Source organism: Myodes glareolus, chromosome 7 (genome assembly GCF_982192425.1).
Source record: "Myodes glareolus chromosome 7, mMyoGla1.1, whole genome shotgun sequence".
Lineage (NCBI taxonomy): Eukaryota > Metazoa > Chordata > Mammalia > Rodentia > Cricetidae > Myodes > Myodes glareolus.
In genome coordinates this window covers 57,134,954-57,148,470 of record NC_142032.1, presented here as the reverse complement: position 1 = coordinate 57,148,470, position 13,517 = coordinate 57,134,954, and the positions used below count along the sequence as shown (strand labels likewise).

The 13,517-nt window shown below is 48.9% G+C and overlaps 2 protein-coding genes across 2 annotated transcripts; both read left to right on the top strand.

Moving 5' to 3' along the window:
* Positions 1 to 44: 44 nt before the first annotated feature.
* On the top strand, positions 45 to 3,052 carry Ccdc87 (coiled-coil domain containing 87). The gene has a single exon (XM_048458110.3). It carries the CDS (start codon positions 136 to 138, stop codon positions 2,698 to 2,700), a length of 2,565 nt encoding a protein of 854 aa, XP_048314067.2. The 5' UTR covers positions 45 to 135; the 3' UTR covers positions 2,701 to 3,052.
* A 4,897-nt stretch (positions 3,053 to 7,949) lies between these two features.
* On the top strand, positions 7,950 to 13,514 carry Ctsf (cathepsin F). Its single transcript, XM_087908220.1, has 14 exons — positions 7,950 to 8,281; positions 8,489 to 8,587; positions 8,834 to 8,918; positions 9,011 to 9,072; positions 9,163 to 9,238; positions 10,387 to 10,500; positions 10,623 to 10,768; positions 10,856 to 10,952; positions 11,033 to 11,113; positions 12,034 to 12,153; positions 12,233 to 12,297; positions 12,392 to 12,482; positions 12,845 to 12,903; positions 12,983 to 13,514. Exons 1-14 carry the CDS (start codon positions 8,063 to 8,065, stop codon positions 13,055 to 13,057), a joined length of 1,389 nt encoding a protein of 462 aa, XP_087764346.1. The 5' UTR covers positions 7,950 to 8,062; the 3' UTR covers positions 13,058 to 13,514.
* Positions 13,515 to 13,517: the final 3 nt, after the last annotated feature.

Genomic DNA, 13,517 nt, shown 5'->3' with positions numbered 1-13,517 from the left:
CGCATGCTTGGCCCAGGTCCACAGTCAACCCAGAAGGGGTACCGGCTGCGCAGGCGCATTGATGCCATCCGCCCTGGTTTCCTTAGTAACCATTTGGCGTCCTCTACAGGCTCAGAGGGCGCCAACTGCGGAAAGATGGAGCTACATAATCAGGAGCCTGACCTCAAGCCGATTTACCACCAGTTGCTGAGTCCACTGTCGCTCTTTCCCCGCAAGGAGCCGCCTCCAGAACCTCCGAAGAGCCCCTTGCAGGAGGTCTCGACTTTGCAATCCGTCCCACTCGCGAATCTAAAAGTGGGGCCGCTGTGCCGCCAGGTATCAAAGCGACTTGCAGGCAGCGGGCAGGCGGCACGGGTGACTCCCAAGGATCGACTCCGTCTCACCCAGGTTATCCTAGAGGAGCTGAAGTGTAGCTGGCGGGAACCTCCTACAGAACCTATTTTGAACTATGAGAACAACCAGAAGTTGCGTAAGCGACTGGAGTCTTACGTACTGATCTGTAGTGAGCAGCTCTTCATACGCTATCTGCACCTGCTGGTGACTCTGTCGGCCACTAGAAAGGTCTTCACAGAATCAGCCACCCTCAGCCGGTTGGCAGCCAACCTTGCCAGGGATTGCACAGTCTTCCTCACCAGTCCCGATGTCTACCGCTTCCTGCTGGCTGATTTTCAGACCCTGCTGAATTTAGAGCAGACCCAGAGAGGCTTATCCAAGTTGCGCCCCCCAGCCTGTCCTCCTGGGACTTTCAAACACTGTCCAATCCCTTGGCCTCACAGCACCGGCTTGGACCAAGTGCCATGCTCTAGCCTCAACCTGAACTACCTAGTCCAACTCAGCCGCCCATATGATTTCCCCAGTGAGCCCGAACCTGATCCAGTGAAGGAGTTGAAATCCATCCCCCAGCTGAAGGGTAGAAAGCGGCTTCTCTGGGTACCCTCCATGAAAAGGGAAAAAGAAGTTGAAGTAAGTCCCTTACAGATGGTACCACTGTCTAGCCATTCTCCTCCCAGTAGTGAGATGCCCCCCTTCCCCACTTCACGAATCTACCCCAGACTCCCGAGGGGCCAGTCCATGCCCTGTCTTCGTGAAGGGTGGAATCTGGCAGATGAGTTGGGCCTCCCTCCTCTCTCCCCTCATCCCCTCACCCCAGTGATCTTGGCTCCAGAGAGTAAACCACTGCAGTTTGGGGACATGGTGGCTGAGGATCTGAAGCAGATGACAAAGAGCATGACAATGGAGTGGACTCACTACTCACCGCTGGAATTGGGCCTGCCCCCCCTCCTCGGGGTCCTTACCAGGCGCCTGACTGCCCAGTACCACATAGAGGACTTGCAGAAAATGCTGAAGAGCCTACAGGAAGAGGAAGCCTCTGGACAGTGGGATCTCCACCCCCCAAGAATCACTCCACTTCACCCACAGCCAGTGACTATGACTTTGAAGCTACATGATCAGGTGATAGTTCAAGTGGCTACTGTGCAGCTCTCGGACAGATACTTTTATGACACTTTCCACGTGGAGGGGGCTGGAGTCCTATACAACCACCTGACTGGGGAACTGGACTGCAAAGCCATCGAAGAAATGGATGCTGATCGTCTTGTTGGCAGTAGCACCAAAGAGGTATACAAGGAATTGATGAGCCGGGTCTCTACTAGTCACTTCTCTTTTGATGAAGGACCTCAGATCGAGCCCTCAGCAGATAAAGATTGGTCTACCTACCTGTCCTCAGCTTTTATATACCAAGATAAACACAGCTCAGTCATCAACCATAATCTGGTTGGATTTTACTCCAAGAGAACAAGCAGTCAGCTGTTGTCGCAGGAGAAGGTGCCTTCTCTCACATTATTCCAAAAGCGCAAAAGCTGGGACAAGCGGTCAAACAGGGGTGTATGGATGAACTGGTGGAAAACCTCTGTATCTGCGGAAGACTACTTAAAGTACCTCACCACTCAGGAGACGGATTTCCTCCATGTCGTCTTCCAAATGTATGATGAAGAGGCTTCTGTGGAGATGCTGGTCCCTGCCAAAGAGTCCGTGGAGATTCAGCACCCTCCTCCCCTGATGGATGATATAGAGCCAGAATTTGTGCCAGGAAAGTGGGATTGGAGCTCAGTGATAGAGGACAGCTCAAGATTTGGGGAAACCCACATCCTAAGCCTGCAACAGCGTCTGGAACGACTGTGGGTCATGCTGGAAGTCCCTGACCAGAGTCGGCTGGACATGGTCATTAAGTACAGTTCCAATGCTCGCCTGCAGCAGCTACCAGCATTGATCAGGGCCTGGGAGCGGGTCCTGAAGCCCATTCAGAAGCGGGAGTTGTTGCTAGGGAGACTGGAGTGGTTTGAACGACAAGCCTCTGATCCCAACCGGTTCTTCCAAAAGCCTGATTTGATGCTGAGTCGACTCCTGGAGGAGAATCGGTGCCGTAGCCATATCCAAAGGAAGCTGAATCTAATGGAGTCTTCTTTGATTTCCTTGCTGAAAAAGATAGAGTTAGTCTTTGGGGAGCCAGTGACCTTTAAGGGGCGGCGCTACCTAGAGAAGATGAAGCAGGACAAAGTGGAAATGCTCTACTGGCTCCAGCAGCAGCGTCGGGTTCGCAATCTGATCAGGGCCCAGAAAGCCTTCCACCAATCGTCCATGTTCACAAGGAGCAGCAGCCGGGCTTTAGTAGCTCCTGGGAATACTCCTATTGCCCGCTAAAAGGGCCAAGTGTCCTCAAATCCCTTCCTCACCCCCAAACATCCACACACTCACATGACCTCTCAATGGCTGTAGAACAACCGTGGCTATTTCTACAAGGGACTGAGATTCTTTCTAGATAAAAGGATTATTTCTAGATAAAAGGATTCCCCCCCAAACCTGGTGTTCCATGTACACCAGATGTGCTGTGATACAACTAAAATCCTTTATCAGATGGTCCCTTGGGGATCACTATAACAGAGAAAGTCAGATAGAGTCAGTCGTGATCTTTAAAACAATCCAGTTTAGTGTCACTATCTTGCTATATATTAAACCAGGTGATTGGAGCTTTTGTTTAGGCTCTATAGCATAATACTGTTGTTGTTGTAGTTTTGGTTTTTTTCTTCTGGCGCTTGGCTCTTTGATGGCCCACCACTCAGCTCCCAAATAAATCACACACAGAGTCTTATTCTTGCTTATGAATGCCCAGCCTTAGCTTTACTTGTTTATTGCCAGTTTTTCTTAACTTAAATTATCCCTACTACCTTTTGCCTCTGGGCTTTTTCCTTTTTTTACTTCTGTATATATTACTTTCAGTCTTACTCCATGGCTGGCTGGGTGGCTGAGAGGTTGACCCCTGGTGTCTTCCTCCTTTATTCTATCTTGCACCTTCTCTTTCTTCCCAGGTTGCTCCCATATTTATCCTCTCTGCCTGCCAACCGGCCTATCCTTTCTCCTACCTCACTATTGGTCGCTCAACTCTTGATTAAACCATCAGGTATTTTAGATAGGAAAAGAATCACAGTTTCACAGAGTTAAACAAATGCAGCATAAACAAAAGCAACACACCTTTACATCATTAAACAAATGTTTCAGAGTATAAACAGTTGTAACACATCTTAAAATAATATTCTGCACATAATACTTAAGCAGTATAGCTCTGAAATTAACAGATGTATGTAAATCCTGACTGTATGGATTAAGGCAAGTTGCCTAACTTCTTTGTACTTGTCAAATGAGGAGTTAGGTCTCAGTTGTCACTTCTGGTGCTTGCATATTGTTGGCAGGGTTGAAACATTTTTTCCTTTTCTTTTTTTTAATACTTTTTTATTTTTTGTTTTTTTGAGACAGGATTTCTCTGTGTGTATCTCTGGCTGGAACTTACTCTATAGACCACCCTGGCATCGAACTCAGAGATCCACCTGCCTCTGCCTCCCAAACGCTGGGATTAAAGGAGTACACCACAACTGCCCGCTTAAAACGTTCTTTTTGTTTTGTTTTTCAAGACAGTGTTTCTCAGGAGTTATGGAGCCTGTCCTGGAACTCACTCTGTAGATAGACCAGACTGGCCTTGAACTCACAGAGACCTGCCTGCCACTGCCTCCCAAGTGCTGTGATTAAAGGCATGTGCCACCACCACCCAGTTTAAAATATTCTTAATTAGATTTTTATCTGTTACTTAAAGCACTTATATATCAAAGTGTGTACTAAAAAATAAGTTTATGGGGCTGGAGAGACCGCCTAGTGATTAAGAACATGCACTGCTCTTCCAGAGTACTGAAGTTCTCTTCCCAGCATCCACATCAGGCAGCTTGCAACCACCTGTAATTGCAGCATCTGACATCCCTGGCATCATCTGGCACCTACACATATGCACACAGACACACTCACTCACACAGACATACATATACAATTAAAAATAATAAAATTTAGTCAGGAAGTGGTGGTGCACGCTTTTAATCCCAGCACTTGAGAGGCAGAGGCAGGCAAATCTTAGGAAGTTTGAGGCCAGCCTGGTCTACAGAGCAAGTTCCAGGATAGCCAAGATCGGTACACAGAGAAACCCTGTCTCAAAAACCAACAACAGGGGGCTGGAGAGATGGCTAAGTGGTTAAGAGCATTGCCTGCTCTTCCAAAGGTCTTGAGTTCAATTCCCAGCAACCATATGGTGGCTCACAACCATCTGTAATGAGATCTGGTGCCCTCTCTGGCCGGTAGGCACACATGTAGGCAGATATTGAATGCATAATAAATGAATAAATATAAAAAAACCAACAACAACAACAATAATAATAACAATAAAAGACAAAAAGTAAGTTTCTTTCCTATCGCCAATCCTCAATTTCCTTCATCGCAGATAACAATTGTTATCATATTTGTTGTTTATTTGTTGAGCATTCATAGGTGTTAAATTTATAATCTGTATGTTGCTTCGTTCTTCTTTATTTTGGTTTTGTTTGTTTGTTTGTTTTTCACTGAGTTCCTGGGATACATTCATCATGGAAGCAAAGGTAGAATGACAGGTACAGGATGTAGTTGCTCACATTCCATTATCGCAGCCTAGAGGACCCAGCTTCCAAAGCAAATTCCACAGCATAGCACAAAGACTTTTTAATCTGAGGGGTTAGGAAAAGAAGACACTCATACCTGTTCTGATGTACTTTTTCTTTAGTCTCTCATGTTGAAATCCAATTCCCTTTGTTCTTCACGGCTATATATACCCAACAAAATCTTTCAGACAGTATAGGAGTTACATTTGAAGGTCACATGTCATTTCTTAAGTAATATATATATATACATACATACATACATACATATATATATACAATATGTGTATTCAGGTTCTCTCTATATACATGGATATATACACTGACACATAAATAAGAATGCATCTTATATATAATATAGCTGCTTCATTTTCTTTTACTGTGGGGCCCAGACTTGCCTAGAACTCTCTCCATAACCCACTGCTTCACTCTTTTGACAGCTATATAGTATTCTTCTGTGTGTATATTTTATTTAATTAGCTCCTTGTTACTGGACAATTTCAGCCAAACAGAATGCTCTGAAAATCATACGCATGTATTTAACATGTGCAAGTCTCTAATTCCTAGAGGGGGAAAGTGTAATTATCTTTAAGGCAGGGCTCTGGATGGCCTAGAACTTGTTACAGGCTGGCTTCCAACTCATGGAAGTCTGCCTGCCTCTGCTTCCCAAGTACTGGAATGAAAGGCTTACACAACCATGTCCAACCTTAGGGTAAATTTTTTTAAAAAATTAGTTTTAAAAGCTTTACTATCTAGGAGGTAAAAAATATCTCTTTTGTCAGTCAGTTGTGGTGGCACTCACCTGTAATCAGAGCACTCATGAAGATGAGGCAGGAGGATTGCCACAAGTTCAATACCAGTTTGGGTTATGTAATGAATCTGAGGTCAGTCTGGAGGGCAAGGCAAGACCTTGTCTTAAAAAAAGCAAAGAAGCTAACAACAACAAAAAACAAACTATACATGAAATGTCTTCTTTGTGGCATGGTAAAACAATTGAGCAAGTCAGATCTGATGACCTAAGTGGAATCCCCAGACCTACATGGGCGGAAGGAGAGAACTGGCTCCCACAAAATGTTCTTTGGCCTCCATGAGCACAGTGCACTTACACACACACATATACACGTGTGCGTGTGTGTGTGCGTGTGTGTGTGTGTGTGTGTGTGTGCCAGTGATTCGCCTATCTCTGCCCCACCAGCCCATGCCTAGCTTTTCAGGCAAGAGCTGGGGATCAAACATAGGCCTTCATATTTCCATGGTAACACTTTACCAACTGAGCTATCCCCTAGCCCTTATTTTTCACATTTAAGGTGTTTAAAAGCTTTCCAGTTCTGTAAAATATCAATATCTTTTCTCTACTTTTTTTTTTTTTGACAGTGTCTCACAATGTTGCCCTGGTTGTCCTAGAACTCACTCTGTAGGCCATGCTGGCCTCAGACTTAAAGAGATCCACTTGCCTCTGCCTCCTGAGTGCTGGAATCAAAGGTGTGCACTATCAAACCTAGCTTTCTACATTTTTTTTGAAGATGTCATAATGAAACCTTTGTTGTACTTACTTTTTATTTCCTTTATTTTTGAGATTATAATTATATTTCTCCATTTCCCTTCCTCTCTCCAACCCTCCCATGGACCACTTCTTTCTTTTAAACTTATCCTTTATAACTAATTATTATTACATTTATATATGCATATACATATATATTCCTAAATATAACTTGTTTAGTCTGTATTGTAATTTGTGTTTTGTTTATCTTGTTGTTTATCTTTGAGAGAGGGTCTCTCCGTTATACAGTTCTGGCTATCCTGAAACTAGCTATATAGGCCAGGTTGGCCTCAAATTCACAGAGAACCACCTGCCTCTGCCTCCCAAGTGCTGGGATTAAAGACCTGGGCCACCACCACCACCTGGGTTTATTTTTAACATCTTTAACAGCAAAGATTCAGACTAGATGCTGAGGATAATGCCTGCTTCCCTGCTCCAAGACCAGAAGATTTTTGTATATGAGCAGTTTATGGGAATTTGCTTTTGGTTATAAAAGCCCCCTTTTCCAATCCCTCCTCAAGTGTACCCGAGGCTTCCAGAGCATGCATCTTGGGTTGTGGTCCTTTTGTTTATTCCCATATGCATTTTTACACTTGGAGTCCCCCACCCCCTGCCCCGTTTTAGGTTGTCACACTGGCCCTTGGCAGCCCTAGAACACAGCGCTTAAGGCACGATCCCAACCCTCTGCACACTGCTTTGTTGATTGCTTGTATGGTTGCCTCATAACAGCCAGATGCATGGTGGTGGGGAGTTGGGCCTCAGACCCACGTAGTATAGGCTCAAACTCACTATGTATCCAAGAATGAGTTTTGCACTTCAGATTTTTGTCTCTTCCTCCTGAATGTAGGAATTACAGATGTGCCTCACCGTGCTAGCTAGGTTTATTCCTTGCTGGGGATGGAACCCAGGGACTTAGTGCATGCTGGACAAGTACTCTATCAACCGAGCTATATCCTCTGATCCCAGAACTGGTGAGATTACTGACCATGTCGGGAATAAAAGGGGCCTCAAAGGAGAGATCAAGCCGCGAAGCCAGACTCTGGCACCAGTTGCCTGGTTCAACTTCAACTCTTGTCAGAGCCATCTGTAAACTTCTCTTTCCTTACTTGTGAAACGGGACACCTACTTCACAGGTCTGCCATGATTAAAGGGATCTGGCTTTCATTACTTAAGATAACGATGGAATAAGTGTTGGGTCCTAGTTTTATTTTCAGGCTTGTGTCCTTCCCCCTTCGCTCCCTCTCCCCCTTCTCCCCCCTCCTCTCCTTTTCCCCCTCTTCCCCTCCTCCCTTCTCCTCTCCCTCCCTCCCCGTTCTACCCCCCCCCCCGTGCTCCACGTGCCCCGCGTAAATAAGCGAGCGCGCAGGCGCCAGGAGTTGGTGCCTATTGGTCGCCCCGGCGCTGTCCAGGGCCGTGGGGAGACACTCAGTGGCCTCTGACCGCGGGATCCGCCCGGGGTCGGTTGATCCGCGCGTCTGTGGGTCGCTGAGTCCTGGCCAGCAGCTTCGCCCTCGTCATGGCGCCACTGCTGCAACTGCTGTGGCTGCTGGCCCTGCTCCGGACCGTGGCCCTGGTCCCGGTCCCCGCCAAACCCCGGGCAGACGACGAGCAGGCCTGGGATCTGTCGTCCCCGGAGCTGCTGGCGCCCGCCCGCTTCGCGCTGGATATGTACAATTACGGTCGTGCTGCCGGGATGAGGGCCGTGCTGGGGACTGTACGCGGGCGCGTCCGCCGGGTGAGGAGCGTGGGGAACGGGTGCGGGGCCTGGGTCCGGGAATAATGCAAGGTGAAGTTTGGCTTAAATTTTGGGTGTTGTCCTGGATGGTGGAGAAAAGGACCTGTGCAGGCTGCGACTGAGTAGAGAAGCACAGGTGAGCTACAAGCACCTAAGAGGATCAGAGTAGGGGGTGACCGTGCCAGCCTCACCTTCTCCTCCGTCCAGGTGGGTCGGGGCTCTCTCTTCTCCCTGGAAGCCACAATGGAGGAGCCACCTTGCAATGATCCTCTGGTGTGCCTGCTCCCTGTGACCAATAAAACCTTGGTGAGTGATGGGGTTCCAGCTATTGTTGGCCCTAGGCCAGCAAGCGATTGGAATAATGGGTCCTGTGAAGAAGCAGATGTTACCCCACCCTAAGTTACTAGTAGAGATCAAAATGCACTGAGAGGGTGGGTATTTGGGTGCTGGGTGTGATTGCCTTCTGTGTGGCCCTCCTCTGAGGAGCTTCTAGCTGCTCTTGCCAGGATCTTGTTCCAGTCTGTCTCCAGACTGTCCCTTCTCTTCCTCCAGCTCTGCAGCTTTCAAGTCTTGGATGAGCTAGGAAAACACGTGCTGCTGAGGAGAGACTGTGGCCCAGTGAATACGAAGGTTCCAGGTGCTGGGATAGCTTAAAGAAATTGGGATAGCCTAGACCATATTTGCCTCAGAATACAGCCTTGATTGCATCTCTGTTCCAACCCATTCCAGAGTATGGAAATGAGACTTTCAGTTCATTCCTTCCGATGCTGAACAAGGACCCCTTGCCCCAGGTGAGGAGCCCATACCTGGGAGAGCCAACTGCCCCCTAGTGTCCTGGGGTCAAGCTGAACTTGTAAACAAACACCCTTTTGCCTTCCCAGGACTTTTCTGTAAAGATGGCTACAGTCTTCAAGGACTTCATGGCCACCTATAACCGGACTTACGAAACAAAGGAAGGTAGGACCTAGCCTTTTCTGGACCTGTAACAATCAGACTTGAACCTTCTCCTATCATGGCACCTAATATTGAGGAAGGAAAGGACTCAAGGACTTGTGTCTCTCAAGGACCCCTAATCCCTGAGTTCTTACCCAGCTTTCTAGGCAGCTGTCTTTTCAAGGAAATGTGGACTGTCTCCTCTCTTCCATCTTCTCTTCCTGGCCAGAAACCACAGGCTTCCATCACTCCAGGCAGGGTGGGGTAAATCTGGGAGACCAGATTTTCTTTGTTGGATTCCTTCAGTCATCTAAGCTCTTCCCGTGACCTCCCCTGGGTGACACCCTTAGGCGTCATTTTGGTTACTGCTCTTCTAGTCAAGAAGCCTTGCTCAAGTTCAGGTCCCCAAAGTTGGCCATGCCTCTCACTTTTTCACCTTGATGTCTGCTTCCCCCATGTCTTATTCCACCTGGCCCAGGGATCTGTCCTTACAAACAGCTTCAGGGCCTAAGGCAGTCACTTGGTTACTAAAGCCCTTGCCTTGAAAGTTTAAGACATGAGTTCAGCCCCCAGATCCCACCAAAGAAGCCCAACATGGTGCCCGAGAGAGCAGTGAAATTGGTGACAGAAGCAGACTCATGGCCTGCTAGCTTAGGACTTACTAAGTTCTCAGTCAGTAAGAGATCATCTACGAAAAGAAAAGTGAAAAACCCCAAGGAATGACACCAGGGTTGTCCTTTGATCACGCCCCCCACTCTGAATGCCACCAGGGTTGTCCTTTGATCCCGCCCCCCACTCTGAATGACACCAGAGGTTGTCCTTTGACCCTGCCCCCACTCTGAATGACACCAGAGGTTGTCCTTTGACCCCGCCCCCCACTCTGAATGACACCAGGGTTGTCCTTTGATCACGCCCCCCACTCTGAATGACACCAGGGTTGTCCTTTGATCACGCCCCCCACTCTGAATGACACCAGAGGTTGTCCTTTGATCACACCCCCACTCTGAATGACTCCAGAGGTTGTCCTTTGATCACACCCCCCACTCTGACACATTCAAAACTTTCAAGCTCAACCCACAGTTCCTCTCACCTGGGGAAGACTGCTTGCTCACCCCTCTTACCTCTCCTTTTATGATGTGGTTGGGTTCAGGCCTCTCCTTTTTGGTCCTCAGAAACCCAGTGGCGCTTGACTGTCTTTACCAGAAACATGGTACGAGTACAGAAGATTCAGGCCCTGGACCGTGGCACAGCTCAATATGGGATTACCAAGTTCAGTGACCTCACAGGTGGGGACAGTGACCAGAGCCATCACAGAACTTGGAGGAAATTAGGTCCTGCTCCTGAAGCTCCTCATCTGGGCCAGTGTAATATATTCAGTCCTGTCTGCCCTGCCCCCCCCCACCTACAGAGGAGGAGTTCTACACCATCTACCTGAATCCCCTTTTACGAAATGGTTCTGGCAAGAAGATGAGGCCAGCCAAGTCCATAAATGGTCGTGCCCCGCCCGAATGGGACTGGAGGAAGAAAGGGGCTGTCACCGAAGTGAAGGACCAGGTTGGAGTCCCAGAAGTGGGTTGAGAAGGCGGACTGCATGGGGCCCTGATGAAAGGTAGAGCCTTGACCATGCCCGTTGTCTTGCAGGGCATGTGTGGCTCCTGCTGGGCCTTCTCTGTCACAGGCAATGTGGAGGGCCAGTGGTTCCTGAACCGGGGGACTCTGCTCTCCCTGTCAGAGCAGGGTGAGCATCCTGCTCCAGCCCCCTCACATTCAGACCAGCCTCTCCAGAGGACCCCTTGGAACCAGGCTTCTGTCTCCTAGAGCTCTTGGATTGTGACAAGATGGACAAGGCCTGCTTGGGTGGATTGCCCTCCAATGCCTACACAGCCATAAAGAATTTGGGTATGCATTATTTTGGTCAGAAGGGGCAACAGGTGCCACATCTTTGCAAGAGGGGGAGATGGGTGTGGGAGTCACACAGAGCTGGGTTCTGGTCTTTATGTTGGCCCTTTTTGGCTGATGGTCTACAGCAAGCCAGTTTTGTCAGCCTCAGTTATTCAGCTGTGAAATGGGATAGAAAGTGTCCACTTTATATGACTGTCTTCAATGCCAAATGAGAAAATAGATATATAGATGTAAGATTCTTTTTGTGGGGGAGTGGTTGAGACAGGGTTTCTCTGTGTAACAGTCCTGGCTGGCCTGTAACTCACTGAGATCCACCTGCCTTGGCCTCCTAAGTGCTGGGATTAAAGGCGAGTGCCACCAACACTCAGCTAGATGTGAGATTCTGATGCATGACAAAGACCCTCTGAATCTTGGCATTTTCACTTCCTGGAAGTCTGTGTTTTTACTGTGCTGCTAAACTTGACTGCAACACCTCTCTCTCTCTCTCTCTCTCTCTCTCTCTCTCTCTCTCTCTCTCTCTCTCTCTCTCTCCTGAGGAGGGGTATTAAATCAGCCATGGGCTGCAGGATGGTGAGCTAAGGAACTGGTCCAGGAGCCTAATAAGTGACTGAGCTACATTAGCAGTAGACTGTCAGAGCAGGACCAGCAGCAAAGGGCAAAAATGCCAGGAAGCCTGGGATGAGGCCTTAGCAAGGAGGCAGACATGGGAGTAGAGTCCTGTCCACGCCGGTTAATGTAGCTCCTTCCCACATCCTTCCATCCCTAGATATGTCATCTCTAGTCTGAGGAGATTCCTCAGAGACTGGGGCCCTGGGAGTGGGTAAGGAACATATGGCTTCGTGTTTCTGGGATGCTTGTCACTCTTGTGTCTGGAAGAGCACGAGTGAGGGATAAACAGGAGTCTACTTCTTTCCCAGGAGGGCTGGAGACAGAGGATGACTACAGCTACCAGGGCCATGTTCAGGCCTGCAACTTCTCAGCACAGAGAGCCAAAGTCTACATCAATGATTCAGTGGAGCTGAGCAAGAATGAGAACAGTGAGTGGGGGATTAGGGGGTTGGTCCAGGTTGATGTTGCTGGGCCCAGGTAACCACTGACACCGTTTTCCTTTCTCAGAGATGGCAGCCTGGCTGGCCCAGAAAGGACCTATCTCAGTTGCCATCAACGCCTTTGGCATGCAGGTGAGGCCCTGGCCTCTGCTCCTGCCCCATCTTGTGTCTATGCCTGCCTCACGTCTCCTTCAAGCTAGCTCTCCACTCCCTGTTTTCTTCTCAGTTCTATCGCCATGGGATCGCCCGCCCTCTCAAGCCCCTCTGCAGCCCTTGGCTCATTGACCATGCTGTGTTGCTGGTGGGCTATGGCAACCGTGAGTTCCACCAGACTCCAGCTTATCCTTTCCTCCATCCCAGGCCCCAGTCAGGGGCTAGATAGCAGCTTCTTAGGCCTTCTGAGGGGAACCTTGTTCTGAAACACCCATGCCTTTTGTAGACAGAAAGACACTGAGACTGTGGGAGGTTGAAGGGTTGTTCTGCAGCAATTGGACAAGTGCTTTCTCCAACCCCTGTAGATGCATGAGATCTCTGTGAGGATGGCAGGCGGGCCTCTGACTTTGTTATTCTCCTAGTTCCTGTTACAAGCTCACTGTAGATATGTGAAGGGTGCGGCAGATGAGTCTCCGAGTGGAGAATTAGGGGTCTCTGACCCCTTGTATTCTGTGTTGTTCCATAGGCTCCAAGACTCCTTACTGGGCCATCAAGAACAGCTGGGGTACTAACTGGGGTGAGGAGGTGAGTTTTGCCTGGTCGGCCCCTGACCCTCTAGCTGTACCCTACCTAAGCACCCTCACCAAGTCCCACTGTCCCTCAGGGTTACTACTACTTGTATCGTGGGTCTGGAGCCTGTGGTGTGAATACCATGGCCAGCTCGGCAGTGGTGAACTGAGGGACTTGCTGGCACAGGACCTGAAGCTGACCATAGTGGCCCCTTCCTTAGCCTGACTCATGCCCAGGCCTCTCAGGAGGCACAGCTGGCTGAGGGACAAGCCCTTGGTGTACCTCAGGGTGAGCAGTGGGCCCTGGGCCCCTTCTTCCCTCCCTCCCTCCCTCTCATGCCCACCTGAAGTTTCTCGGCTGCCTCTTTGTTGAATTGTGGTAAGCTGCGAGGATCCTGAGGTGAAGGAGGCTTTCATGGAAGCCAGTGCTGAGGCACGAACCCCGGGCTCGGGTAAGGTGCAGAATGAAAATACTCTAATCACAAATCTGACTTTGTCCTTAGCAGGCTCTGGCTTCCTGCCTTGATTTTCCTCTGTCTGAGGCTGTAAACTTTTGGTCCCCTTCCACATCCAGGAAACTTGTAACAAATCTTCTCTAAGAGCAATAAAGAGGTATCCTGCTCCCCAGTG